We start from the raw sequence: 27,223 nt of genomic DNA on the forward strand, positions 1-27,223 counted from the left end.
AGTTTAATAGGGAATGTGTAACAGGAGTGCGCGCGCTTTGGGTGACCATAACGAAATGTGGACAGCAGCCTATGAGCTAAGCAGTTGAGATGAGCATGAAGCATTTGTGGCCATTGACCAAATGAAACTTGTAAGGGCGGTAAGTTTCTAACCTTCTATGCAGCTCTGTGTGTGCAGACTTGCAGTTCTTTACTCACTGAGGTGCTTGCGCTGGGCATGAGTGAAAATCTACATGATGGGTGTGGTTTTGGGTGCCTTGTTGGAGAAGGGCAGCCTTTACTCGGCAGTGTCTGGGTTTCTAGCCTGGGAATTCAGTTGCCTGGGCTGGGTTGACTTGTCTTTTCTTTTACCTTGGGACAAACTGCCTCCAAATCGACTTTGACTTGAAGGTCCCACTGCTTCCATCGGGTGTATTTCTGGAATCCCAAGGTCAGTGCACAGAACGTGCCCTGTGTGGAGTTGTATGTGCCCTGCAACCTTAGCCAAAAACTATACCGAGGATCTGTTTGCTGCCAGAAATCCTATTATGCTTACGCCATTGTTGCCTGAGCCAACAGACGAGGGGGAAGTGCCAGATGTTCTCCCTGCCCTGAGGAGAGGTCTGTAAGGAATATCCCTAGGTGCTGGGGATATAGCCAGAGGTGCTATTTAGCTCAGGAGTGAACCATTATTGCAGAGAATAGGAGCTGCTGCTCTCACCTGTCATATATGCTTACGCTCCTGTCCCCCTTGTGGCTCCAGGCTAGAAGAGGGACCTTGTGTCCGGTGCTGTTCTCACCTGAGTTCTCTGAGGTTTCGGTGGAAGGTGAGTGGCCACCAGCAGCCTCTGTTGTGTGCTGTCTGTATGTAGATTGAAAGGCAGAGGTCTGCCTGCTAGGGAGAGAGTTGGTTGTTCCATGGCAGGGGCTGGGTGCTGCTCTAAAACCAACCCACCAGGTGGGAGAGACAGGGAGGCTGGAAACATCCGTAAAATGTTTTATTCAAGTAACTGCAATTAGGAAACCAAAAGGTCTTTAACAATGGGCCAAAAAACCTCCACTTCCTGCTAACGGTCAGCCACCTGCCTGCTTTCTCCAGCCGCGGCTTACGCTCACGTGGTCCCCCCAGCCCTGCTGGACAGGTGACTTGAACACCCAGTAAAAACTCTCAACGTAAAACCCCAAACTGCTTTCACCCCCTTGGCCTTCCCCATAGTAATAACCTCCAGCTCCGCTGCAGTTGGTCGTAGCTAAGGGATGGAGTGTGGTGTGGCGAAGGGATCTCTGGCCCATAGCTCATTGGAGGCAGACGCTCATGCTGTGTACTTTCCTGCTGAGTCTCATCCCCCAGCCTGAGGCATGGAGTATGGGAAGAGTACCTGGTGTGGATTCATGAGCAACCGCTATCTCGCCCCTGCCCCTCCTTTGGCTGCCGCACGCAGCGCTGTTGTGCTGAGGTGCCTTCCCGCGAGCTTGCTGAGTCACCTCACAAACATCGTCCCCTCCGGAGGCAGGTGGGGAAACAGACGCCGGGGCTGCCAGTGCCGTTATTCAGGCCCAGTCCAGCGCCCGACCTGGGCTGCTTCTCTCTCTAGAGAGCAACATCTCCAGTTCAGTGATGTCGCGCAGCCGGGGAATGTTTCCAGGCCACGGCAGTAGAGCGCTAATCCCAAGGGGGCAGAGGGACAGGGAGGGGTGTTGTCCCCACCTGCGAGCGCTAAGGGCTGGTGGGGAATAGGCCATGGGTTGCTGCTGTACCATTTTCTCTCGTTTTACTAACTGGCTGGAAAGCCCGGGGGAGAGGGTTGATGGGATGCCTTCACCACACCCCTTTGAAAGGCTCTGTCCCTTTCTATAGTAGAACAGCCTAATGCTCTAAAATACCCCCCCCCTCCAATCCACCCGACTTTGGCTCTCTACCGTAAATGAATCGTTCCTGGGGGAGGGGGGAATAAAAACCAGAAAGACCACGTTGGAATAATAAATGTTGTAACCAGTACAGCAGCAGTAACAGCAGCAGCATATCTATGGTTAAGAGAATGGAACTTAAATTATCCAGAGGTAGTTGTGAATGGAGGAGGAAAAAACAAACCAACAAAAACAAACCTTAAAAAAAAAAAATCCACTAAAATCTGGCCTGGAAGTATGTGTGTCACTAAAAAGCCCACTATGCTATTCCTGATGGAGAACTCTGCAGAGCTGGTGGGAAAGAGAGAATCAGCAACGCTGCCTGTGAAAGGCAAATTCCCCTTTAAATGGCAGACACCCCTCTGGGGCGGATCCCACCGTCCTCCTGCAATCAGAGGGCTGGAGTGGCCTTGGGAGCCTTACACGGGGTGGGGGGGATCTGAAGTGAAAAGGCAGCTAACGGTGCAGTGTTACGTCTATTGTGCGAGAGGGAAGTCTGCTGTTGTAAGCTGGAAGGAGGGATGCAAAAAGCATTAGTGCTTCCGTGATAAGAGAGCAAGGGATGGCTGGACTTTGTAACTTAAAACAAAAGGGCAATTGTTCTTGAGCACTGAGTCTTAAAGGTTCTCTCAAGATGGCAGCAGGTCAGTTTTAATCTCTGCCCCAGAGTAATGCAGACAAATCTGGCTGTGCCCTGCTTCCAGGCTTGTGATTGTGCACTGGTCACCTGTGGGGGCAGGGGTGGATCTGATTGTCAGGTGGTCCCTGTACCGCGTGTCTGCTCTGTGCTCCAGCATCAAGCCCCAGCTGTGCCACCGTTCTGACTGCAAGGAGGGGACTGCTCTATCACCAGTAGGATGCGCTGTAGGCATGTCTAGGAGTCCTTCAAAATGCATGTGATGGTAACACCTAGCTCTTGCCTAGCACTTTTCATCTGTAGCTCTCCCAGCACTTTACAAAGGCAGTTGGTATCATTATCCCCCTTTTACAGATGGGGAAAACTGAGGCACACAGGTGATGTGACTTGCCGTGGGTCAGCCAGCAGGCCAGTGGCAGAGTCAAGAATAAAACTCAGGTCTCCTGAATCCCTGGCCATTGCTCTAGAGCCCTATCTCGTGGCATATTCCCACAGCGGGGCTCTACCTGCTGGGTGTGATCACACGTCAGTCCTAACAGAACATGCCTTGGCTGAACTGAAACAAACTGTTAACATGTAGCTGTGGCTCACAATCCCTCGTGCAGCCAGCCATGGAAGCGCTACTGTTGGCCTACCCCCAAAATGATTTTAATGCATAGTTCTTCTCTGCTGCTGGGCCCAAAGGGGAAAACGACAAGGGTGATGGTTCCCCTAGGCCAGCATGGGGCTTTAGGGAGCTCAGCCGGAGCTGGATCAGAACAGGAGAGGGAGCTCCCTTCAAGCTCTCTCAATTAGGGGATCTAGGAGCCGGAAGGGCAGCCTCGAGGCCTCCACTTTCAAATCTTCCCCACAAGGCCAGCAGCTGAGGAGGGTGGGCCAGAACATCAGAGCCAAGGGAAATGGGAGGAAGCTGGGGAAGCATCAGGCAGGCAGTTCTGCGGCTGTGCGTGACAAGGGAGTTTGAGATGATGGGAGGAGCGGTGCTCAGCCACCTGTCAGATTAACCTCTCCATGGACTTTGGCTCCCCTCTCAGAGCTGCAGGGAGAAGCCCCTCTCAATTACATGCTGGTGGCAGCTTCTGTGCAAAGTGGAGATGAGGGGTGCAGCAGGGAAAATGGGTGTGTGTGGGGGCTGGGGGGCTTTGACAGATCTGTCCCCAACTACTGTAGTTTAAAAAAGAAAACTAAAATATAGACAGCCATAAGCAGCCCCCTCCCCTCCTTTCCCTACCAAGAAATGTGTTGGAAAAAAAATCACAAAACATTAAAGCAACTGTTCTACAGGAGCCTTCCCTCAGTAAATTTCACTAGGAACAAAAGAAACTACACAAACCAGTAGGCTAAATTTTAACCCTGTCCGCTAAGAGAGAAACAACAGAGCCCGTTCTCCCCCTTCGAGTTAACAGCGTCCGTCAGCGAGTGCGACGGCCGCTCCGTCAGTTTGATCTGTACTCCAGTGCTGCTGCTGTGTGAGTGTGAGAAAGTTGTGCAGGGGGGGCGGAGGAGAAAAAAAAACCCACCGAGGATTTTTGTTTTGTTTTTGTTTCGTTCCTTCCTCAGTCCAAGAACTTGACGAGAAATTGGTAAGTTGAATGATGAGGTAGTGCCGGGTTCAAGCGTTTTCACTGCTCCTCTTCGGATGACTCCTGCGAAACATTCACCTCCTCTTCGTCCTTCTGCTGTAAGAGAAGGGAGGAGTGAGGTAGCTCCAGGTCAGCGTAGGAACCTACGCCGTGTCTAGTGCACCGTTAAAGACACAGCCCTCTTTAGACATGCCCCTTGACGACTCTGTATGTTTAAAATACTCACACCCAACAGTCTTTGAGTGGAGCCCTAACCAGATTTAACTTCACATCAAGCTCCCAAGCACCGCCAGGCCCGGCCGGTGCTTGGAACTCGATCCACTCCAAGGCACAGATCCAAACTAATCCCAGCATTGCCACGGTGACTTTGGGGAAGTCATGCCGCCTCTTCGCCCGGGTTGCCGTACCTGGGAAACGGGGATAAGGGCACTTGCCCGACTTTGGAAAGTGCTTTGAGAGCCACAGATTAAAAAGTGAGTTAGCGACAGAGGCACGTAACCAAGGTGAACATGGAAGAATCCTGACGCTTGGCGCCCTGCTCTTAGCATTGGACCGTAGCGCCTCTGCCAAGGAGACACTCCAACTTCTGTGCCTCCAACGGGCCCCTGTAATGGGTTCTAGTTCCTGTCCTCAGGGAGAAGCACCTGCACTGGCTGATGGTGGCAGGGCCAGTCTCAGGTATTAATGTGGCAGTGTGCACCCTGGGGCCCTGGTCCTGAGTTGGTCTTTAGCCTCGGCCATAGCAGAAATACTCAACACTAGTAACTTTCATGGACATGAATAGCCCAACAAAAACCATATCCAGTGGCTAGATGCAGTGCTTCCCAGAGCCCACAAGAGGGGACCACAGCAGCAGCTGGAATCTCAACATGCCTGGTAAGACCAACTGTGCTCTTCCTCCCACTTTTGCAATGGACCTCTGTTCGCCCACTCGGGAGTGCAGCACCCTCCCTTGCTCACCCCACCTCCCAACCTTGCAAGGCAGGGGGCAGGCGTCAGCACTGCTGGCAGGAACCCCTGGGCTGAGTGCCACAGCGATGGCATGAACCGGAGCGAAGGCATTCCTTGAAACGCACGCTTCCGCCTGGCTCTCTTTAAAGAGACACGCACGCTCTCAAAACAGTCTGAGTCACCCTCACACTCAGCTGTGAGTCAGCAACCTCCACTTCCTCGCGTTTCATTCATAAAAAAATAAACCATTGAAGCCGGCACAGAAAGCAGCTGCCAATTCCATACAAAGTGTTCCAGTGACACAGACCTTCTCACTTAGCGAAGGAAGGAAGTGAGGGATGGGCCCTGGTTAACCCTTCTCCGCTCCTGGGAAGCGGATTGTGGTTAACCAGCATGCCAGGATAACCCAGAATAGAAAAAGGGGTTTGGCAGCCCCACCTGGGGAGTGAAGAAGCTGGCTAGAAAATCCTGAAGCTGTACGAACCCAAGGCCCTGCTTGCAGGCCAAGTCGTTTTCAGTTTAGACATTGGTTTCGCTTGGAGAATTTCAGGTGTTTAGGTAACAGCTCCCCAGGGGAGCCTGCAAAGGAATTTCCAGATTTCAAAGCCAAAGACACTGTAAAAATAATTTGAGGTGAGCTTGGTGGATCACGTGACGATTACCTGTTCTGTTCCTTCCCTCTGAAGCACCTGGCACTGGAAAACAGGATCCTGGACTAGATGGACCTTTGGTCTGACCCAGTGTGGCCATTCTTATGTTTGTTCTAGAACAGTAGTGAATCAGGGATTGTGCACGTTTCAGCAATGCAGCTTTGCACTAGACTCCTGCAGTGACAGGGGTCTGCACGTGCTAGGGCAAAGCACCCCAATCCCCTCCCTTCACCACACAGGAATGCTGGGGACGCTTGTGTTCTGCGTTGTGCAGGAGCCCAGACTAGATCATAACAGTCCCTTGTGGTTTTTATGAATGCACCTCACTCTAGATCTTTGCTGTTCCCATCTCTGGCCTCATTCAGCCAGGGATGGTTCTAGAATGTGGCAAGACAGGCATTTTTCTACCAGTCAGGCCTAGAGCAAGTCTTCCCCTCTTGCTATCCAAGCTGGGATTGGAACCTACGTCTTGAAGAGCGAGCGGCCAAGTGCACTGCGCACCATGTATGTTGTTATCCCTTGTCTGAGTTTCCAGACAAACTCCCTTCAAAGCTGCATTTAGGAGACCCCTCCAAATCTGGTGGCAAGCGGTGACATCTTGCAGCATTGGTGCAGGATATTGGAAACCAACTATCCAGGCTCCCTCCCCTTCTCTGGATGTGGGGTGACTACAGCCAACCAGCAGCGGGTGAGCAGGGCACGTTTAGCAAGGATGCTTTTGCCAAGGGCTGAAGTTGCAAGTGGGTGGGGGGTCTGCTATGCAATGTGACCCTGACAGCAACATAATGCTTAGCTTGAATGGAATTACACCAGGGAGGAATTTAGGGAGTGTACAAAGAAAGGGAAAACTGAAGGTGGTGGCTGGAGACAGCAAAGACTGAAATCCTCAGGGGGCTGGTGGGATGCAGTTAGGGGAAGATGGGAGGAATCCAAGTACTGTTTACAGGATGCCCCAAGTTGCCAGGCTATCCAAGCTGGCTGTACAAGGGGATCCAGCGGAAGAGGCAGGCAGTGCCGCCTTAACTTGGAGAGAAGCAAGAAAACCACGGTTCTGCAGAGCTCGGGGAGCCAGCAGAGAGCTCCCTAGGGCAGCAGATAGCAGCTTGCAGCAGGGGAAGGGTGGGGCGGCTGCAGTAGCTTATCGCTGCGGGGGTGGGGAGAGGTGCTGCTGGGGGAAGCTCAGACTGCCAGGCACTGCAGGAGGGTCTGTGACAGCCAGAGAACCTCAGTGGCTGGGAAAGGGAAGAAAGAGGAGCAATGTATGGGGGCAGAGGGAATTTGCTGCACACTCACTCTGCAGGAATGCCACCCTGGTAACGCACCACAAAGCCTTGGGCAGGCCTGTGCCAGCTAACTGAAGAGAACAAGCCACTTCCTGTTAGTCACTCCGGGGAGCAGGGAAAGAACACGGAGCTAATTACAGCCATTTAGAATTGTCATGGACCACAGAGAGGTGGATTGCCACCTACTGTATTACAGTTTACCCACCAGGATCCCCTCTGACACTGAGACACCCGTCCCCTTGCTGTAGTCCCCCGGGCGTCATCCAGCACCAGGATGTGACTGTGTCCCCTCGACCACAGTACATTGCATCACACCCCTAAGGTGTATCACAGTGCGGTTTCCAAGGACATCTGGCATTGACGTAGGACTGCAACCCTGCTACTTCGATGCCGCAGCCCTAGGAACTTCCAGCCCCTAGATTTGGTTGCATCCCCCATGCTCTATTTTAGCACAGATCCTGAGGAGCTTCCAGTACCAAGACACAACCGCATGCCCTCTGCTCGATCAGAGCACGGCGTGTGCTGCCAATGTCCAGCACAGAGATGCAGCTCCTTGCACCTCAGCCCCTTCCACTCTCTGTGATGCTGCTGTGGTTGCAAAGTAGTCAAACGAGCCTGGGATCACGTCGAACCACATGGTTCTCATGCAAATTCACAACGACAGAAGAGACAGATCTCAGGCCCAGCTTTCGGTGCAAAGGGAGAATTCCCATCAGCAGTACAAGGGCTATGGCATGGAGTGCAGCAGTTTGTGAGCACTGATATCCATGCAAACTAGCCAGGGTCAGTACGTTCATTAGCCCACCACCACCTGGAAAGCCCCAAGAACAGAAACCAGCTCTTATTACAGCGCAGAGGCCAAGCCATCCATCTGCAGTGTGGTATACCCAGACTGCAGTCACTGTGATTCCTCCAGGACACAAGAGGCTCAGCTGAGTTTCATGCTGCTACTCTTGATCCCACCCCTCTTGAGACTGGCTTCCTCCCTGCAAGAAGCAGGCCTCTTTCCTCACCTTGCATTTGTGCAAGGGCCTGATCCTGTGGGGCGCTGCATGCTCTCCATTCACTGGGAGCAGAGGGGGCTCAGCACCTGGCAGAATCGGGCCCCGGAGAACAATTAGGATAGGAAGGTTCCACTTACCGATTTTTTGGGCCGGCCTCGAGGTTTCCTCCCAGGTGTTACTGCAGCTTTCTAAACACAGAGAGAACTTTTAAATCCACAGAGAGGACTGAAGAAACACCCCCTCGTCACCTCCTTCCCTGGAAATCTTTGACTTCTATTGTCTTCTAGCTCAGGTGTCTTCTAGCTCACCTTGTCAAACTCATCACACGAGTGGCAGTTCCCAGGCTGCCCTTTGGCTGCTGGACACAAAGATGGCCCCACGGGGCTAGATCCCTCCCCCCCGCACCCTCCCCCCCCCAGGGTTATTTTCCAGCATTCAATGACCAGGCCCCAGCCCCATGACTCAGAGAAATTTGCAGGATATGAGTCGCATGTTTTCAAAACAGCTTTAAAACACAAACACACACATATCACACGAACCCTCTGTATATCTCTACCCCTCCCTTCCCAGCGATGTCTCATACTCTGTCATTTATACAGTCTGTCCTCAAAGACTTCCTGGGGGGGCTGAAGGGAGCTGGAAACCTCATCCACCTCCCTAATACACACATGACCCTGGGAGAACCAGCACGCTGCTGCTAGGTCACTGCTGCCACAGATTCCTCCCCAAGTATCACCTTACCTATAAGACTTTGTCTTTCTATGAAGCAAGGATCTCAAAACCATCCACTCACCTCCCGCCAGTCCTATGTGATGAGTATCCTTATTCCCATCTTACAGGTGGGCAAACTGAGGCACAGGAGAACGTGACTTGTCCAAGGTCCCACACAGCAGGAATAGAACCCAGGTGTCCCAACTCTCGCCTCCCCCTTCCAATGTAACCTTCCCATTTACTGGGGGAAAAATATCCCTCTGGAACCACTCCCCTCTTGAACTCCTTCACTGTCAGGGGCTGAGAGCCAGGGAGCACGTGCACAGCAACGGCTGGGAGCAAGCACGTGACTGGCAGAGGCTACAGAGTCTGGGTCTGGATGGATGTGCTCAGAAAGGAGCCTCCTTCTATCCTCTGCCCCACACAATTCCTTTGGGGCCCATCCGCCGTTTGCAGCTGGCTAGAATAATGGTGGGATGCTCAAGGCTGCCGTTAAACAGAAGATGGGGTGTGAGCCCTCCTCTCGTCCAGCTGATCGCAGCCCAGAGTCTATGGTAAGAGATTTCCCTGCTCTGCCCCCACTTTCCTCCCTGCAAAAGGTCCTGATCTTTCCCTGCCCATCCTCGGCCATCCAAACCCCAGCTGCCTCGATGCTGCTCACGCCGACACCGAGAAACAAAATGTCACCAGCTGTCCCACTTGGATGCAAACGGCTTCACGTGACGAGTCCAAGGGTCCCTCATGTTCCTCCACCCGCCACCTCTCCACACAAGCATCAGTGAGCATTGACTTCCTTTAATGAGGAGTTCATGGGGTCTGTATTGGTGATGGCAGGGGCGGGGGAGAGGCCACCTAGGTTCCTCCCTGCAAAAATCGGGATGCCCATTTGTCTGGTCCAAACCCCGTCTGTCTGCACAGCTGGGCTAGAAATCTCACCACTGAGCCCACTGTGTGCGTGCAGGAAGTTCTGTCACCTCCAGCTTCCCAGAACAGAAATCCTGTGGATGCCAAGAAATCCAAGGGAGAGGGACATCTTGTGACCCGACACCCCCAGGCTCCCAGTGCCCAAATGCCAAGGAGTCACTTCAATCTTAAATGGCCATTAAGAAGCAGTGGATGGGGAAGGTCATGTGGGTTTCCCTCTCCTACCCCGTACCTACCCTGCCTTTAGAAGTGGCCTTGTTTTTGCTCCCCTTTGGTCTGCCACGTGGTCTCTTGGGGGTTGGTGCCTCGCTGGGTTCCTGCTGGAGACAGGGGACAGGACTCGTCAGCAGACACCCAGATCTGCAGTGATCAGCGCCGAGAGGCAGGGCTGGGGCAAGCACAGTCCGTTCACAGCCCACCTGCCCATCCAAGTGGGATCCCACTGCACCCAAGAGCAGGAAGGAATCCCAGCAAAACAAAATAAATCAGAGTCCCGGCACTGGAGAAGCATGCATACCACAGGGCCTCTGTTATGGAAATGCCCACAGCACGGCACTGCACCCGCCCCCCTCAATCTTAATACACAGATGCCAACCAAAACACCTGGCTAGTGTTTGCATTGCTGCAGAGGCAGCTCAAGAGCGAACAATGCATGCTGGGACCTGTAGTTTCCAAGGGCTGTGGGAATTCGAAGAGAACTGATGGCCACAGAGGGCCTGCACTTAGACTAGCTCTGCTTTCAGGTGACGCACTCTGCTGTGGACAGAATGCACCTGTCCTGCTGCGCCCGGGAGGGATGTGGGACAAAGCAGACGGGGGCTACCTGGACTTCTGATGGAACAGGCCATTGGTGAGGGGGGGAGGAAAGGCATGAACCTTCCGAGAAGAGGCTGCTTTTCCTCCCAGATTTGGAGACGTAAGAGAGAACGCCATGGGACTCATTTCTGGAGTGGGCCCTGGGATGTCTCCCTTTAACAATAAAACAGTTAACCCAATAGCCCAAAGCCCAGGAAAGAGCACCCTGAAATTTCAACACCTGGAGACTCCTACAAAAAACAATCTCGTGAATTATGCATTATTCCGGTGTCACCGCTACAGTTTCTAATACCCAGGCACTTTCCGTTTATAGCTGCAGCTATTAGCAAACCAGTAATCCAACACCCGCAGCCCTGCCCCCACCTCCACTGAGTGACTGCCTCCCCCACCAATCCGAGCCCTGCTAGGCAGATATTCCACCAGCCGGAAGAGGAAGGAGGTGGGATCAGCTGGCTCATGGCAGTTAAAAGATTGATACCAAGGGCCAGTTGCTGATCTTGGTTAGGCTGGTGTTAATGTAGAGAAACTGCAATGGCTGAGAGCAGAGTTAAGCTCCCAAATGAGATGTGCTCACAATTTCCTGTGCTTCCCCAGCTCCCTGGGTTTATGCTTAAGGTAATAATGCAACAATAAAGGGAACAGAGGAATGACACTCTCCAGTGGTTAGAACACTAAGTGGGAATTGGGACACCTGGATTCCCTTTCTAGCTTTGCCACTGACATGCTGTATGCCCTGTGGTTGTCATGTAACATGCCTGCTTAGCAAAATGCTTTGAGAGCCTCATCTGCATAGGCACCAGACCATCCTCAGCTGAACCCAATTGGTCCTAAAGTTTGAGGGGATCATAGATTGCTAGTTAACTGCTGGAGTTCCAGGTGATGGGCAGGGGAATTCTCCCTTCCCCGCAGGTGTAGCCTGTCATGTTTCAGGTTCTGCTATGAGTTATAAATAGTTGGCAACTAATTGTATTGGCTGCATGACAGCGAGCAGAGAAATCAGAGTTAGTGCCTGGGCCTTACATGACAGAAATTTATACAAACAAAATTCCCACTGGTTCAGCAGGACTGACCAGTACAGACAAGGCAGCTCTGGTGTTTTTTAATCAGTGTTAGTCAATGAAACCTGCTTTACAGCAGGTTTAACTACCATGATCATAAAACTTGGTTCAGCTGCAGAAGTCTTGTATGTATTATGACTCCCCTCAGTTCAACTGAACTAGAGGTAGAACTGGTGGAATTTTTTTTTTGGTAAGTTTCCCTGCTATAGCTAAAGCCTCTAAGGTCATCTTGTTACCATAGCCTTTACTTAGCTGGAGTTTCCTGAGGACCTTTGGGCATAGCAAGGAGAAGACCATGATGTTTATATAACTAAGTGACTCAAAAACGACACCTACAGAAATGCGGCCACCACTGGGGCAGAGGAGAGCAGCTGAGAGGAGGATATTTTGGCAGAGAACATATCCTGCCAAACTCACCCCCTGGAACTTCTTATAGAGTATATCTGCTGTCCACAAGTAGCAAAGTGTTGGGGTTTATAAGTTTGTATCAGGAGACAAGCTATGCATGTGTTTGCTTCCATGGTGGTGAGCCCCATGTCTAGAAATTGGACATATGGCATGATTCCTAATGCCAGTAAGTACCTTATGTGGAACCCCATTTGTTTTGTTCTGTTCATCCCTAGGGTAAATGTTACTCTTCACTGAAAGTTCCTTCTGTTTGTGCTTTCCTGCTGCCTTTTCACCTTGCCTCCTAAGTCCTTCTGGCCCCAGCTTGGAAGCCAGAATTTAATCTTACCTATTGCTTTGCCCCATGCTAGATCTTGGGATGAAATCTCAATAAGAATAGATTCAGCCCTCTCTGATGTTGGGAGTAGCCTCATTTTGCAGATCACAAGTTAAGAAACTTGCCCAAGGCTGCCACACATTGTAAGGCAGTGGTGGAGCTGGGAGAGAACCCAGGAGCCCTGACTCCCAGTCCTTTGCTGTAACCACCAGAGGGTGCTAGATGGGTGATGCCTCCCAGGTGGCAAGTCAGTCATGGAGATGCCTCATTTTTCCTTTCCTCCCCATAGACCTCCTGTTTGCATGGAACATGGAAGAAAGCAATTCTCCATACCTGAGGCTTCTTCCTGGGTCGTCCCCGTCCTCTCTTCTCAGACACGTCCTCCTCCTGTTTGGAAGCCAAGGGCTGGCTGGATTTTGCACTAGATTCACTCATCGTCTTTCTTCCAGAGGACAAAAGAAGAAGAAGAAAGGGTAAGTACAGAACACTTGTCTAGATGACCCCTGTTATATAGGTCACGATCAGCCCCATGATACTGATGGGGAAATGGGGGCACAAAGAAGGGAAGGGTCATGTGCGTGGTTGATTTAGTTGGTGTTGGCCCTGCTTTGAGCAGGGGGTGGGACTAGATGACCTCCTGAGGTCCCTTCCAACCCTGAGATTCTATGGTGTCCTAGGGAAAGCCACCCAGGTCCTGGCAGTCAGAATTACAAACTGGGGGAGGTCACTGGTCAGTGCATCTGCCATGTCCAATCAGAATCTTGCACTCCCCTCCCCCAGTTCTCACCCTTCTTTCCCCACAATGACCTGTGTTGGATCTGTCAGCAATAAGTTTCTTGGGGCGCAACAGTGCAAGGAGTCTTGGTGTTTCCTTCAGAACATGAAGGTTTTTGTGCCTCACCCTTTGCCCACCTGTCTGCAAGTACCCAAAATCAGAGGCCCCTTTTGAAAGCCTGGGCCCCGCTGTTGCATGTAGTTGTCCACACACCCCACTGCTTAGGTCAGGGTGGGGTGGAACGGCAGGGGTGTTAGGAGTGCTCAGTGAAGGAGGGAGTGAATTATATACAGTCGCTTCCTGCTATGCCTGGTGCTAACCAGCAACCCTTCACTGCATGCACCCTCTGGTTATTTACACAGGCAGAGGAGTGTAAAGGCACACTTGGACAGAGCTACCAGGAAAAGAGCAAGATGCATGAGGGCTATGGAACAGTCTCCCCATGGAAAGTGGCAGGAGCCCCATTGCTTAGGGAACTTAAAAGCAGCTGCACAGAGTACTCCACCAGGGAATAATCCTGCTTTGGTAGGAGATGGTCAAGGTAGGACCTCAAAGGGCTTTTCTAGCTACCAATTCTGTCTTCCAGGCTGATCCTCTTCCTATCGGGTTTTTAACCCATGGTCTGTACAATGCTCCCCTTTCTTGTCTTCCCTAAGGCTGCTGGAGAAGATACTCCAGTTGGCATTTATGCTTCTGTTGTTTGTATTGCTGAGTTCAGGGTCCCCACTGTCCTAGGTGTTGTACATGTGCAATAGTAAGAGGGAGTCCCCGCCCTGCCTTGTCTTACAGCCTAAGATAAGACGGAGAAAAGGACGATTATTTACCCCTGCTTGGCAGATGGGCAACTGAGGTGTAGAAAGATGAAGAAACTTGCCCTGGATTGCTCACTGAGTAGTCAGGGATCAAATTTTCTAAATCCCAGCCCAGTGCCTTTGCTATAAGACCTGCCTTTAGCTCCAGTGTATCTCATGCTGATCCCAAGAATACCCCAACAGGATCCACACCTTGACCCAGTCAGAGTGCCTGGCTCTTTTGATGCTATCCCGCAGCTCTGTACTGTCCCTCTCAAAGTCACAGGCAGATCTTAGGCATACAGAGCAAAATGCATCCTGCACTAGCCGTTGTCGCATCCTGCCAGGTTGAGACATGGATGGAAGGGGGAGTACGTTCCAACCTGTCATGTTGCTAGGTGCTGTACAGAGACCGTCCCTGCCCCAAAATATTTAGTCTGAATTAATTCCCTGCAGCACTGGAGCCAAACTGTACCTTCTGTGGAGGAGCCGTGGGTGGGAGAAGTGGTGCAAAGGTCACCTTGGGGCAGCTGTTAAAGCCAGTCAGAAGGAAGTGCCCCTGGGCACCCCCAGCTGGCTCCCTTGTTGAGTTCTCATGCTCCTTGTCTCCAGCTGTGACTCCTAGCACTGGGGGTGGAGCTGGGATTCCCCTGCCCTCCACAGCCGCTGCTCCCCTGAATTCCCTCCCCCCCGCCGTGCAGTGCCCTTCACACACATTGCACGCACCAGAGACTCCCTGCAACTCTAAATTCTCTGTGTGCCCCCAACCACACGCAACAAAAGAAGTCCATTTTTCTAGCAGTTAAGCCACTAACCACCAGTGCTCAGAATAACGTCTCCTCCAAGTCAGCAGTGACTAGAATGGGTCCAATTCCAAAAGGATCAGCAACATTCAGGAAACAAAACCCACGCCCAGCAAAATGCCTTCGGGTTCACTAAAACAAGTGACACCAGTGTCTAAATTACTTTGTCTGAATAAATCTGTGGCAGAGCAGTCGGCAAACTCATCCCCAACTGATCACAAGGGAAGCCTTAACGTAGTCCATGCGAGACCATCTAGAGTTAATGGACTCCCATCCAGCTCGAGGAAGCTAACACCTTGGTAAAGGTTAATCCGGATACTTTAGAGTAGTAAAAAAAGTTTCAAGGACCCTCCTCCCATCTATAAAGAAGGGGTGTTTGCAACCCCCTGAAACCTGTTCACAATCCCCCAAGGGAGAACCCAGGAAAACAGGTGCTTAATGATATTAGTTGTCAGCAACTGGGTCCCATTCAAATGATGTTGAAAGTTGTGTTAGGAGAGGACAAATCTCTATCCAACACCGTTGCATGCCTAAGACAAGCAATGGTCAGTCTCATCTACCCTCCCAGCTGTAGCAACCGAACAAGGTCCCTTTTGCAGACAATTGCCCTCAGCAACGGCCGGTTTGCTCAAATTCACACCAACAGTTTTTGTCCCACGGTGATGGGCATGTAGCCATCCTCAGCAGGGCTTCACTGCTATGGCCTGAAATGGCCAAGCTGGGAAGTTCAGATTTCTAAACAAGTTGCATAGTGTGATGAAAGCCCAAGGAAACCACACACACATCCTGAATGCACAGACCTTCTAGGTTTTTAAAACAGTACATATGGGCTCATGTTCAGCTGTGGAAGTGACTCACAAGTAAGTAAACCTCAGAAGCCACAGCCTCATGTAAACACCCCTATGTATTACTCACTACAGCCAAAAGCCCTTCAAGGATTCTCTCCCTCAGAAACATGGTCCCAATGTTTTGGGTTGGGTTTGTTTTTAAGTAAAATTCTTGGCCACTTGGGTATCCAGTTAAGAAGTCAGGACGCTTGTCAAATGTGATACATCCTCCGAGCACTCCCTTCCATCTCTAACAACCTGGGCATGCAGGCGTGGGGAGCGCTGGACCCACAACCTAGTTCCCTCCACCCTCTGGAAAAGCCCCTCATCTGGGGCTGCATGGGGCAGGGCTCAGCCCTGTAGCAAACAGCCCACTGTGCTAACTCAGGGTTCCTGGTCCCCATTCTGACCCTGTAGAGAGGTTTTTGGCAGAGCTGTGTTACCATGGAGGCAGGGGCGGCTCTAGACATTTCGCCGCCCCAAGCACGGCGGCATGCCGTGGGGGGCGGTCGCCGGTCCCGCGGCTCCTGTGGACCTCCCGCAGGCGTGCCTGCAGAGGGTCCACCGGTCCCGTGGCGCCACCGAAACCGTGGGACCAGCGGACCCTCCGCAGGCATGCCTCCGAAGGCTGCCTGCCTGCCGCCCTCCCGGCGACCGGCAGAGCGCCCCCCGCAGCAAGCCGCCCCAAGCACGTGCTGGGGCCTGGAGCTGCCCCTGCATGGAGGGAAAAGAGCCAGGAAGTATCCTAGAGACACAAACCTCTCAGTAGATGGCCCTACCCTCCAGAGGACCACTTCAAGAGCTGCATGGACCTGTGCGGAAGAGATTTGCAGGTTCTCTGGGCTGAACCCCCTGCCAGTTTTTGCAGGGGCCCTAACAGGCAACCTCATTGCAAGATTATGCTGCATTGGGAAATGGCCCTATATCTGTGCAGGGATGTGATTAGTCTCTTCCTTGTCTCAGGCAGAGTCTACACTACAGCCACGTCACTGTAGTGATGTAGAGTAGATGTTGCCTGTGTCGACGGAAGAGTTTTTCCCATCAGCATAGTTCATCCACCTCCCCAAGAGGCAGTAGCTAGGTTGAGGGATGAATCCTGTCTACATCCATATCCCCACCAGGGGTTAGGTTAACCTAACTACACACAGTGCTCTGGGCACAGAGTTTTTCACAGCCCCGAGTGAAATAGGTCAACCTAAGTTTTAGGTGCAGACCAGGCCTCAAGCTTATGAAGAGAAGACTTCAGGGGTGTGGGAGGATCTAGTCAGATCACCTGGTTGTGTCTCTGTCCTCTGGCCTAAACCTCAGCAGCCAGGAGAGCAGGAAGTTAAAGCACAGCAGACACACATAACTGGCTGGCACCTGAGGAAGGGACATGGCATTCGTAAGAACGGCCATACTGGGTCAGACCAAAGGTCCATCCAGCCTAGTATCCTGTCATCTGACAGTGGCCAGTGCCAGGTGTCCCAAAGGGAATGAACAGAACAGGTAATCATCAAGTGATCCATCCCCTGTCGCTCATTCCTAGTTTCTGGCAAACAAAGGCTAGGGACACCATCCCTGCCCATCCTGGCTAATGGGTATTGATGGACCTGTCCTCCATGAACTTATCTAGTTCTTTTTTGAACCCTGTTATAGTCTTGGCCTTCACAGCATCCTCTGGCAAGGAGTGACACAGGTTGACTGTGCGCTGTGTGGGGAAAAAAAAAAACTTCCTTGTTTGTTTTAAACCTGCTGCCTATTAATTTCATTTGGTGGCCCCTAGTTCTCGTGTTATGAAAAGGAGTAAATAACACGTCCTTATTTACTTTCTCCACACCAGTCATGATTTTTTAGACCTCTATCATATCTCCTTTTAGTCCTCTCTTTTCCAAGCTGAAAAGTCCCAGTTTTATTAATATCTCCTCCTTTGGAAGCTGTTCCATACCCTTAATGTTTGCTTCTCTCCCCAATCTCCACACTTAGGACTGATTTCACAGTTCCTTTGCACCAGGCACTAGCCCCACCAATCCAAGCCCAGTCATCAGCTCGCAGATTAACAAGGAGAGAAAAGCAATATCCACAGGGGACAATCGCTTGCTTAGATCTCAGATGCCACGTGCCCAAGAAGTCCTGTCAGAGCAGTGTCGCAGGGACACCACCCAGAAGACAGAGCAGGGCAGTCCCAACAGCAAGGGGATAAAATAAATAAAAACCGGTTTTATTGACGAGCACAGGAGGGGCTCAGGACAAGAGGCGCATGCAATTCCCTCCCTATTAACTTTACTAACATTCCAAGGGGCTGCTTTTAAGACCTCCGCTCTATTAGAGCAGCCATCCCTTAAAACAAGCATGATAAAAAGCGGGGGACCCCCGGAAGGGACAACACCATAAACCCTTTGAAAATCTGTGTGTCGAGGTTATAATTAAAACCACCCACAGCGAGAATGGCTTGACTTCAGGAGTAGGGTCTAGACCCCTCCTCAGGAGGGAGTGGGAGTGGAAAGAAACCTTGTAAGGTTTACGGTGGGGAAGGCCATGGTGTATCTCCCCCACCCCATCATCACACCTTTGGATTGCAATTGAGTCTAGCCTGAGCCTAAACGGGACAGAAGGAAAGACCAACAGATCTCTTCCTCTCTGGACCCATAATGAAACCAAGCCCTGGCCCGCAGCTGGAAGGGAAGTTTGGGAGCCAGGGAGAGCCCAGAGCTGCTGGAACTGGGGGTGCTGCTGCACCCCCTGGCTTGAAGTGGTTTCCATCACATACAGGGTTTACAGTTTGGTTCAATAGCTCTCAGCACCCCCACTATACAAATTGTTCCTGGTAGAGACTCTCCCCCCTCCCCCCCCCCAAAGCACCTCTATAGAGAGAGACACACCTTAGCTTCTCCCTGCCGGCTCTCTATTTCCCCCTTAACAAGCCACCCCCCCCCCCGATGGGCAAATCAAAGAGCCCCAGCCCTGCAGAAATAAAAAGCCCCCCCTTGCCGTATGATCAGCCCACCACAGCATGCCGGGAACGTTGCACACCGGCCAAGCACACAAGCAGACCAAGCAACCCCTTTACATAACGAACAGCACAGAGCCACAGGAAAGCGTCCGCCCCCGCCCCAGGCACCCCCAAAACACAGCAGTGGATTTACCACAGTCTCTTCTTGGTTGGAGAGGGGGAGACATGGCTCTGGGATCTGCCCCTTTAAAGGGCCGGGAGGAGGCGGGGTTTCTTGCGAGCCCAATGCACTACCTGCTCTTTGCAAAATAAATGAAGGGGGGGAACCCACCCCAGCTCTGCCTGGCTATTGGCAGAAATGCAATGCAAAAAAAATGAATAAGTGGAGGAAAGTGCTGTCGCGCGATTTGAAAATGAAACCGGCTCGGAGTGTGCGTATTTGCAAAGATCGCAAGGGGGCGGCGGGGGGACAGGGCAACCAGGAGCAGCACCATCACCCAAGCCAGCCACCATCACCCGAGCCCTGCAGGAGCGAACTCCGCTAGCAACCCGGAGCCGATTGCAAGCTCTGAGCTCTCTAGCAGGGCACCCCCCGTCGCTGCTCCTCCTCCTCCTCCCCAGAGCTCAGCTGTTGTCTCCGGAGGGGCTTCCATCCATCAGCTCGGAGACCTGCTGAAGAAATAGCAGTCCCCTCCCCCTCCCCAATCAGGTGCCTTAATAATGATAATAAAAAAAATAAAGGAGGAGGAGGGGGGAAGGTAGCACTGCAGATTGTGCCCACCCCAAGCCCAGCAAAAGCCCTCCCCACTTCCATTCTGCAATGCATGGTGAGAAGGAAAGCAAAGGGCATATCTATTCCGCATGCCTTGCTTGCTTCTCTCTGCACATTCGAAAAACCAGGCTTCATTATTAGTATTTGCAATTTGAAAATGTTTTTTTGCCCCCCCAAAGGTGCCCATTCGACTACAAAATAACCATCAAAATAAACAAAACACCAACTTACTAACCCGCCCCCCCCACCTCCACCCAAAATAAAACTAAAAAAAAAAAAAAGGCCAGACACTCACAATTGCTCCCGATCTCGGATCTGTGTGGTGTGTGTTTTTTTTTTCCTTGTGTGTCTGTGTTGTGATCAAATTAAACCAAAACCCCCCTTCTGGTTGCTGCTGATTGCAAATGCGGATCTGAAACAAGAAGGCAGGCAAAGAGAGACTCACTCACATACATATACAGACCAGCCAGGGCTCTCTTATTTATATAAATAAAAAAAAATTGTTCCAAGAGGAAGGAAGCTGGGTCAAAATCATTTGCACGGGGAGGGGGGGTGGGGAGGGGGAAATAGGAAAGGGACCAAAAAAAAGAAACCCAAAAAACCCACCCTCCAAGCCTTACTGGAGGGAATCCAGTTGCTAAAAATAGCAAAATCACACTCCAAATTAAATAAGGGCAGGCAGGCTAAGCTAAAGGGAGCTTTAAACCCTTCCAGTTGAGGGGTGGAGCCCAGCAGAGGCTACGCTACGCCATCACCAGTGGGTGGGGAAGATGCAAAGAAGGGGATGGGAAGGGTGATTTAAAAGGGCTGCTGTGGTTAAAGCCAAAGTGGGTAAGAGGAAAAAAAACAGCGGTAGCAAAAAAGCAGCAAGAACCGCCTCCTCCTCTCCCCCCCCCCCCGCCCTTAACAAAACAAACCTGGTCAGATGGAGGAGACAAGAAGAGAACTATTTTTCAGAGCTGTCATTTATACATATAAATATTAAAAGAGGGTAGAACCCCCCCCATTGTTCTTTTGTTTAAAGGAGAAACAATTCCTGTGTAGTTGGGCATCCTGCTGGGGGGAAAGGTAGCGTGGGAACCTTGTCGTTCTGAGACCCTGGTGCTGTTTATTATTTTTTAGAGAGATGCTCGCAGGTAGCTTTGAGCCCTCAGTTTTAAAAACACATTTCCTGTTTTTTTCAAATATACAAAATCACTTTGATCGTGAGCTGGGGCAGGACCTGGTTTTGTTACCTGCTTGTGCCGCACAGTTGGGACTGATCCTTGATTGGTGTTCCTAGGCTCTGCTGTAATAGAAATAATTATGAAAGGGATACAGTCAACTTTGACCTGCTAGGGATCCCTTACTGCAGTTACTCCTGATTTGCACCAGTGTACATGAACGAAGAATCAGGGCAATATACTGTAATGTAGGGAACTCGTTCACAGTATGGACTGCATATCAATAGATGGTCTTGTGGCCATCTTCCCTTCTATTTGTGATTGTTCAGGCCCACCTCTGACCCATGTTTGCCACTTCATGACATGCTTATAGTAGCTATGGCAATTGCTTTTATGGTACAGTAAGAGTGTATTTAATGTATTTTTAGCTTATTTTAATGTGATTTAATGGCTGGAAATAATGAAAAGCCAGCACCATATGACCAGCCCCGACCACCAGCCCCCCACATTTTTTTCCAGAACCATTGTTGTAAAAAACACCCATTTCTTTACCTAGAATATTATAGCATCAGTCTATTAAAAGTGAAAGAATTTTTACAATCCAATTCACTTGTCCCTCTTTATGGTCTGTTTGTTTTGCATTTCTCCCAGCTTGGATAATGAAAATGAATTGAATCGGTTTCTCTTTTTCTGAGGGTCATTTTCCCATCCAGGCTCTTACTCCGTCTTTGTGTTTCAAACTCTGCAGTTAGTTTAAAGTTATTTCGTTGTCCTGTTATTTTGAAACGGCTGAGCTATTTCTGAGAGCCAAAGTTTTCAAATCTGCATGCCTACGGTTAAGTTCCTAAATAAAGATTTAGGAACCTAAATCGAAGTAGCTGGATTTTCAGACGTGCTGAGTAGCTGCAGCTCTCACCAGGTCTGAGCCTGCAATGAGCTCAGTGTGGCTACAGAGGTTCACCTATGCAGAATTCAGTGCAGGATTGGGGCTATGGATCTGGATGGGAGCTGAGATTCTCAGTATCTCTGGAAATCAGGCCACTCTTATAGGAGGGATAGGATTTTTGGCCAGCGCCTAGCACAGTGGAGTCCTGGTCCCTGACTAGGGCTCCTAGGAACTAATGCAATACAACTACTACTAGTAGTAGTACTTTTCAAAAGCACATAAACCCTTTAGGGACACAGAGCAGGGTTTTTTTTTTTAAACCTAAAGGAGTTAGGTACTGAGCTCCCATTGCAATTAAATGGGAGTTGGGTGCTTAACTCTCTGACTCCTTTGAAAATTCCAATCACAAGTCATACTGGACGTCAGTAACCTTGTTTCTCAGTTCGTCACCCTTACAGCCCTGAATGTAGATTTAGGCGCCTAACTTTAGGCACGGACGTCTGACATTTTTTAATTTGAGTAGTATGTTTTTAATAAAAGCATTTTAACATGTTATACCAAATTGTAAGTTGCTCTTATCTTCTGAATAGGATATTTTTCATGACCTTAAGAAACAAATACATATATGTAATGTAAACAAGCATATCCTGGCTTGATTTAAAAAATCCCTTGCAAATTCCCCTGTATGTTCCCAATTTAAACACACAATATTGTTCCTGGCTGCTGGAAAGTGAAACAGACTAAAAATGAAAGGGAAACTGATTAGTCTATTTTTAATGTTTAGAAAAATGCAGGGAAAAAAATTAAACAAATGGGACAAATGGAAAAAAGTAAATATTGGGGTGTTTCTCCTCTCAGACCAGTTTTACACTAGGTAACTCCACTGAGTTCAGTGGGGTTACTCCTGATTTACACTGATTTGAGAGAAGAATCAAGCGCATATAATGGGGTTTATCTCAATTTACACCAATGCAGATGAGACGAGAAGCAAGCCCACTCTGATGTGCTTTTTGTTTTAAATCTACTTTTTAATAATATAAAGCTTTAGTAACACAGGTAAGGAACTTAAAAAAATACACCTGGTGCTATGCAACAGTAAATAATAAAATCACAATAGAAGTACCAGCTCTGATTCTCTGTTGCTTTGCAATTTGTGTTATCATTTACACCTGTGCAAAGTGAGTTTAAAATGCTGCCATTCTGACTGGAGATTTTTTTTTTTAAAATGTGTCCTTTCAGGCACTCTTTTTAGATCCAGGAATGTGATTATGGGGGGTGTGTGTGATGATTTTTTACTCACCTCTATAGTCCCTCAATGAATTCATCAAATGGAGACTGCTCTGTAATGCATCATGCAGTGTTTTTCTATATATGTTTTTAATTATAGTGATGTCCTGTGGAAAATACAGGATCATGGAGGAATTCATAGGGTGCTCGTTAAGAGACCTGTAGATTATACGTGACAATGTCAACTACTTAACACAATGTTAAAAAATTCTCTATATTGACAACATCCATATGGAAGATTGAAAATAAAAAAGCCATATCTTGCTGTCTGGTTTTAAGCAGAACTCCCTGCTAGAACCAATGCTTAAAAGCCAAAGCATTGTATAGTCCAAAATATATTTTTCACTATTATTTTTGCCATCTGGTTTTCCTCTTTCCTGAGCTAAAACCAAAAAGACACTGCATTGATAGGCTGTAGGTGTAAGATTTATAAGGGAAAAATAGAAGAGCTTACAAACCTGATTATAACAAAAATGAGCTCTTTGGAGAACCTGGCTCCATAAAGCAACATTTACAAATATGGATGTAAAACATTTACCTCGAGAGTTTCCAGTCCTTAAATTGCAGCCCTGGGCTATTGCAAAACCAGAAAGTGAAGCTGCCTAGAAACAAAGCTAAAAGTGACCCACTTTTCCATAGTCCCAGCTGAGTGAAAGGCAGAAAGTAACTGAGCAGCATACAGTATTAAAGGTATTTTGTAAAAAAACTTCGTTTTAATAATTTCTAGGCACTCCTGCTAATGCAGGTAAGGAACTGTTTGTTAGGCAATATTTTTAACCTGATTGTGTCCCTGACTATGTAGCAGAGGTGAAATTGTAAGGGGATTCTTTCATAAATAGCTTCAGATGACACTGTGACTCATCATGCCAAAGCACTCTGGTTCATGTGCCTCATCATTCACCATGACTGTGGGAGGAGTTTTTGTCAGAGAGTATGATTTATTAATTATTTGTATTGCAGCATCCAGAGGCCCCAGAGGCAGAGATCAGGGCCCCATTGTGCTGAGCACTGTCTGCTGCCATGGGAGAAGACGGTCGCTGCTCTACAGACTTTACAGCCTAAATAGGCAAGACTGACAAAGGAAGGATTAGTACCCTCATTTTACAGATGCGGAACAGAGGCAGTTGGAGATTGGCTCAGGGTCGTATGGAAAGGAATTTCTACTGCACAGCCAACAGAGGGAAGCACAGAATTTTGTTTTTCAGTGGGTCCTACAAAATAGTAGCTATGTTTTGAAACTGGCGATTAAAAAAAAAAAGAATATTCAAGGGGAAATTCTATTCTTGGATAAACTGGTGCCAGTCTGGAGTCATTCTGATGGAACTACTTGGATGTGAATGAGCAGAACTTGGCTTTAAGAATCTAGCAGATTCCCCCCCCCCCCCCCCCCGTTGGTTTATTAAAGTAGGTGAAGTTTTGAGTCGCTCTTTAAAGCTGGCAATGTTGTGTAGCCTTACATAATGGAACGGAAACTGGAGGCGATGCATTTTATGTGAGTGTTCCATACTTTGATCCAGCTTTCGTATCAAACACTGTAGCTAATGAGTGAATGTGGGCACAGACACAGAGCAATCCTGATCATTTTCCTATTCCATTTATCCCCAACAGAAGAGGGGGAAAAGGCTGGTGCTCCAAGACAGGCGAAAGTGAGAGTTAGACCTGGGAGGCAGAGGACCCTTCAGGGGCCCTGTTTAAATGGACAGTTTTAAGGAGGTCTTTCACCGCTGCACTAACAGTGTAACTCAACTGGTTCTAATGCCAGTGGAAGCGTTAGACCGAATGCTGGCAGTTTTATATGACTGTATTGTCTAGAAGATCTACTCTGAGCAGGCAGGGCATGGTGGTAAAAATGACTTAGCCCTGTGCATACTAGCACCCCACACTGTAGATCCCGCTGGTGGAACGGCACCAACACTAGTGCAACAGTGAGAGATTGCTCTAAAATTGTTGGGTAGATGCAACATAGGAGGGTTTGTGGGGTATGCTGCTGTCAAGATGACAGGGCTGTCTGCCCTTGTGTCCCCTTCCTGGTCTCTCTGAGTGCATACCTTCGGGTATCGGGCCTTGTGCCATTCTCTCTCCTGGGGTGGAACATCACAGTTCTCCCACTCGTAGACCGAGCCTTGGGCTACAACACCCAGTGTATCAACCGGGCTTACCCAGCAGGTCCAACTGCGTTTGGCACCTGTGGTTCTTCCCTTCGGGAGTCTGTGACCAGTGGTGACCAACGTATTGTTGAATTTCAACAGTAGGAACGCAGCATTTAGAGAAACAAGATTTTAAAACAACACACCATCTACACACACGTCTATCTCACTTAAAGCCCTGCCATCCTGTGATGCTGACCTAAGCAAGCCTAGCTTCTTCGGACACCCACCAGGTGTCTGTGAGTCTGAACAGCTTCCCAACAACTGCCTCTCCTGGAAAAGAGAGTTCTTTCTTCTCCAGTGACAGTCCCATCTTCTGGTTATCACCCCTGGCTCCACACGGCAAAACAAGTTTTGCAACTTGGCTAGAGGCAGGAGATAGAATCTTCACAGCTAATATCTTGGGTATTGTCTCTTAACACCAAAGTGTTTACTGGGAGTGGAGATGGCTTCCCTTGAATCGTTTTTCTTTCTACAGTAAAATTCCCAATAACCTGGCCAACTCCCAGTATTCCTGAACTTTTATGGAGCAGCTCCTCTTCCATTGCAACTGACAAAGCTATTGTTCATTTATTACTAGTAATATTGTATTTTTATATAGCACTAATGGGGATCTGTGTGTGTGTATTTATAGACCCAGGTTAGCTAGTTGGCTATCATTTATGAAAGATTTTCCAAACTAACTAGTGGTTTGGAGTGCCCAGCCTGAGACATTAAAGGAGCCTAGTTTTCAGAGGGACGGGTGCTCTGCAGTTTCTAAAAAACTAGTTGGTTTTAAAAATCTTAGCTGTGTATATTCCAGTGGATATACTGTGTCGATATACAGTGGATCATTCATCCATCATTAAAACGCAGCCGCCTCTGGGTTGGAATGTGGCAGCTGCTCTGGGTTTGCAACACGAAACAAAAATGAAGAATGTACCATATTCAGTTCAGATGACGGAGAGAATTTAGGGAGGCAGAATTGTTGCAATCCTGTTGAGCATCACTTGGAAGACTACAGCTCCACTCTCCCCTTCTTGGTGATTAAGGCAGATATTTGCAAAGATGCATAGGGGATTTTGCACTGTTGAGGGGCTATTGATACATTATGATTGATATCGATTGATAGCTATTAATATTACACCCCCCAAAAGCTACATAGATGACTTGGCAACAACTGCAGGCCACGCAGGGCTCAAATGTAGTTAAGCCAAAACACACATCCTTGAAATTCACACATCAAGCCGTAACATCATATTAGAAGGCGAAAGCATCAATAAAGTAGAACAGCGTTTACCTGGGCAGCACCATACTAGCCAGCAGAGATCTCAAAAAAGAAGTGATGCCAAGGCTAGGAAAGACAGTCCCAGTATTCACTAAACTCTACAATGCATGAAACCACAGATCTATAATACCAAGAGATAAAATGGAGAATTTTCGGTGTAGCTGTAACTTCAGTGCCAACCCATGGTTGTGACCACTGGAGAGCTATTAAAATATTAGATAGAAAGTTAGACGTGTGTGGAAAATAAGTGCCCGTGATTCTGGGCATTGGCTGGAGATACTTTGCCACCACCGAAGAGATCTGAGGAATCACCAACCGGCAGCTCATCTCCATCACAATTAGAAGGACACAGTTGGGACATATACTCCTGAGGCCAGCACACAAATTCCCACATGAAGCTGTCAAGTGGAAACCAACTGGTGTGAGGAAACAAGGGTGCCCAAGAGAAACCTTACGAAGTACCCTTAGCAGGAAGGGCAGAACAGTCGATCTCAGCACAGAGAGCAGGTCGAAGCAGCAGCTAGTGATTGAGAGGGATGGAAGAGACTGGTTTCTGCCCTGTGCACTGACACTGGAGTGAGGATGTAATAATACAGGACATGAACATAAGTATAGTGTTTGTCATCTTCAAAGTCTTATGGGACAATAGTTAATCCCCACAACTGCATTGTGAAATAGACTCTGATTATGCCCATTTTACAGGTGGATAACCTGGGGCACACAAGTGAAGTGACTTGTTCAAGGTCACATAATAAATCAGTAGCAGAGTGTGAATCACAGTTCCTGGCTCCCAGTCTGGTGCTCAGCCCACACCTATTTCCAGTAGGAGGCTTTGACTCTCTGTTCAGCCAGACCCTCTGGGAACACTGCCTCCATCCTCTTCCTTCATGTGTTCACATGGGTGAAAATACTGTCGTCTGCCCTTTGAAATAGGTGCTCAAGCATTTCAGAAACAATTTGGGCATGGTGCTCCTGGCTGAACTGGTTATCCGGTGGATGGTTCATTCTCAAGGCCAATAAACCAGGTTAATAACACTTGGTTCTGCTTTGGTGCCTTTTATTGGAGGAGTTTCCAAACACTAATGAAACCAAACAGCCCTGGGAATTAGCCATGTATGTTCCAGTGGATATACTGTGTAGATATACAGTGGATCATTCATCCATCATTAAAACGCAGCCGCCTCTGGGTTGGAATTAGGTGAGCAATGATGTTCCCATGTTATAGATAGACAAACTGAGGCACACAGCGGTGATGAGACAAGCCCCCAGGGGTAGAACCCAGGAGTTCTAACTCAGAGTCCCGTCATCCTCCTTTTTCTCTTGTTTTTTACTGGCAGGCCCCTACT

General features: G+C 49.2%; 1 protein-coding gene and 1 long non-coding RNA gene across 11 annotated transcripts; one reads left to right on the forward strand and one right to left on the reverse strand.

Moving 5' to 3' along the window:
• Positions 1–963: 963 nt before the first annotated feature.
• On the reverse strand, positions 964–19,875 carry HMGA1 (high mobility group AT-hook 1). Of its 8 annotated transcripts, none has more exons than XM_045016418.1 (6): positions 19,748–19,875; positions 19,423–19,539; positions 12,561–12,669; positions 9,866–9,949; positions 8,132–8,182; positions 964–4,202 (listed from the first exon to the last, which is right to left on the reverse strand). In XM_045016418.1, exons 3-6 carry the CDS (start codon positions 12,660–12,662, stop codon positions 4,146–4,148), a joined length of 294 nt encoding a protein of 97 aa, XP_044872353.1. In that variant the 5' UTR covers positions 12,663–12,669; positions 19,423–19,539; positions 19,748–19,875; the 3' UTR covers positions 964–4,145. The 8 variants fall into 8 exon arrangements, with proteins under 8 accessions (XP_044872353.1, XP_044872352.1, XP_044872356.1 ...); XM_045016417.1 differs by having other exon boundaries at positions 19,734–19,852; XM_045016421.1 differs by lacking the exon at positions 19,748–19,875 and having other exon boundaries at positions 9,866–9,946; positions 19,423–19,662.
• On the forward strand, positions 11,339–26,380 carry LOC123370150. 3 transcript variants are annotated; one of them, XR_006579296.1, is made up of 4 exons: positions 11,339–12,077; positions 12,517–12,700; positions 13,365–13,543; positions 23,424–26,380. It is a non-coding gene; the product is annotated as an uncharacterized LOC123370150 (long non-coding RNA). The 3 variants fall into 3 exon arrangements; XR_006579294.1 differs by lacking the exon at positions 13,365–13,543; XR_006579295.1 differs by lacking the exon at positions 13,365–13,543 and having other exon boundaries at positions 11,339–11,693.
• Positions 26,381–27,223: the final 843 nt, after the last annotated feature.

The sequence above is a fragment of the Mauremys mutica genome, chromosome 4, assembly GCF_020497125.1.
Source record: "Mauremys mutica isolate MM-2020 ecotype Southern chromosome 4, ASM2049712v1, whole genome shotgun sequence".
Taxonomy (NCBI): Eukaryota; Metazoa; Chordata; order Testudines; family Geoemydidae; genus Mauremys; species Mauremys mutica.

Bases quoted from the DNA above. Each gene is read 5' to 3' on its own strand.
- HMGA1 (XM_045016418.1), bottom strand. From the start codon at position 12,662: ATGAGTGAATCTAGTGCAAAATCCAGCCAGCCCTTGGCTTCCAAACAG. The intron at 9,950-12,560 runs GTATGGAGAATT...CCCTGTCTCCAG, and splicing joins GACCCAGGAAGAAGCCTCAG to CAGGAACCCAGCGAGGCACC. The intron at 4,203-8,131 runs GTAAGTGGAACC...CTTCTCTTACAG, and splicing joins GAGGCCGGCCCAAAAAATCG to CAGAAGGACGAAGAGGAGGT.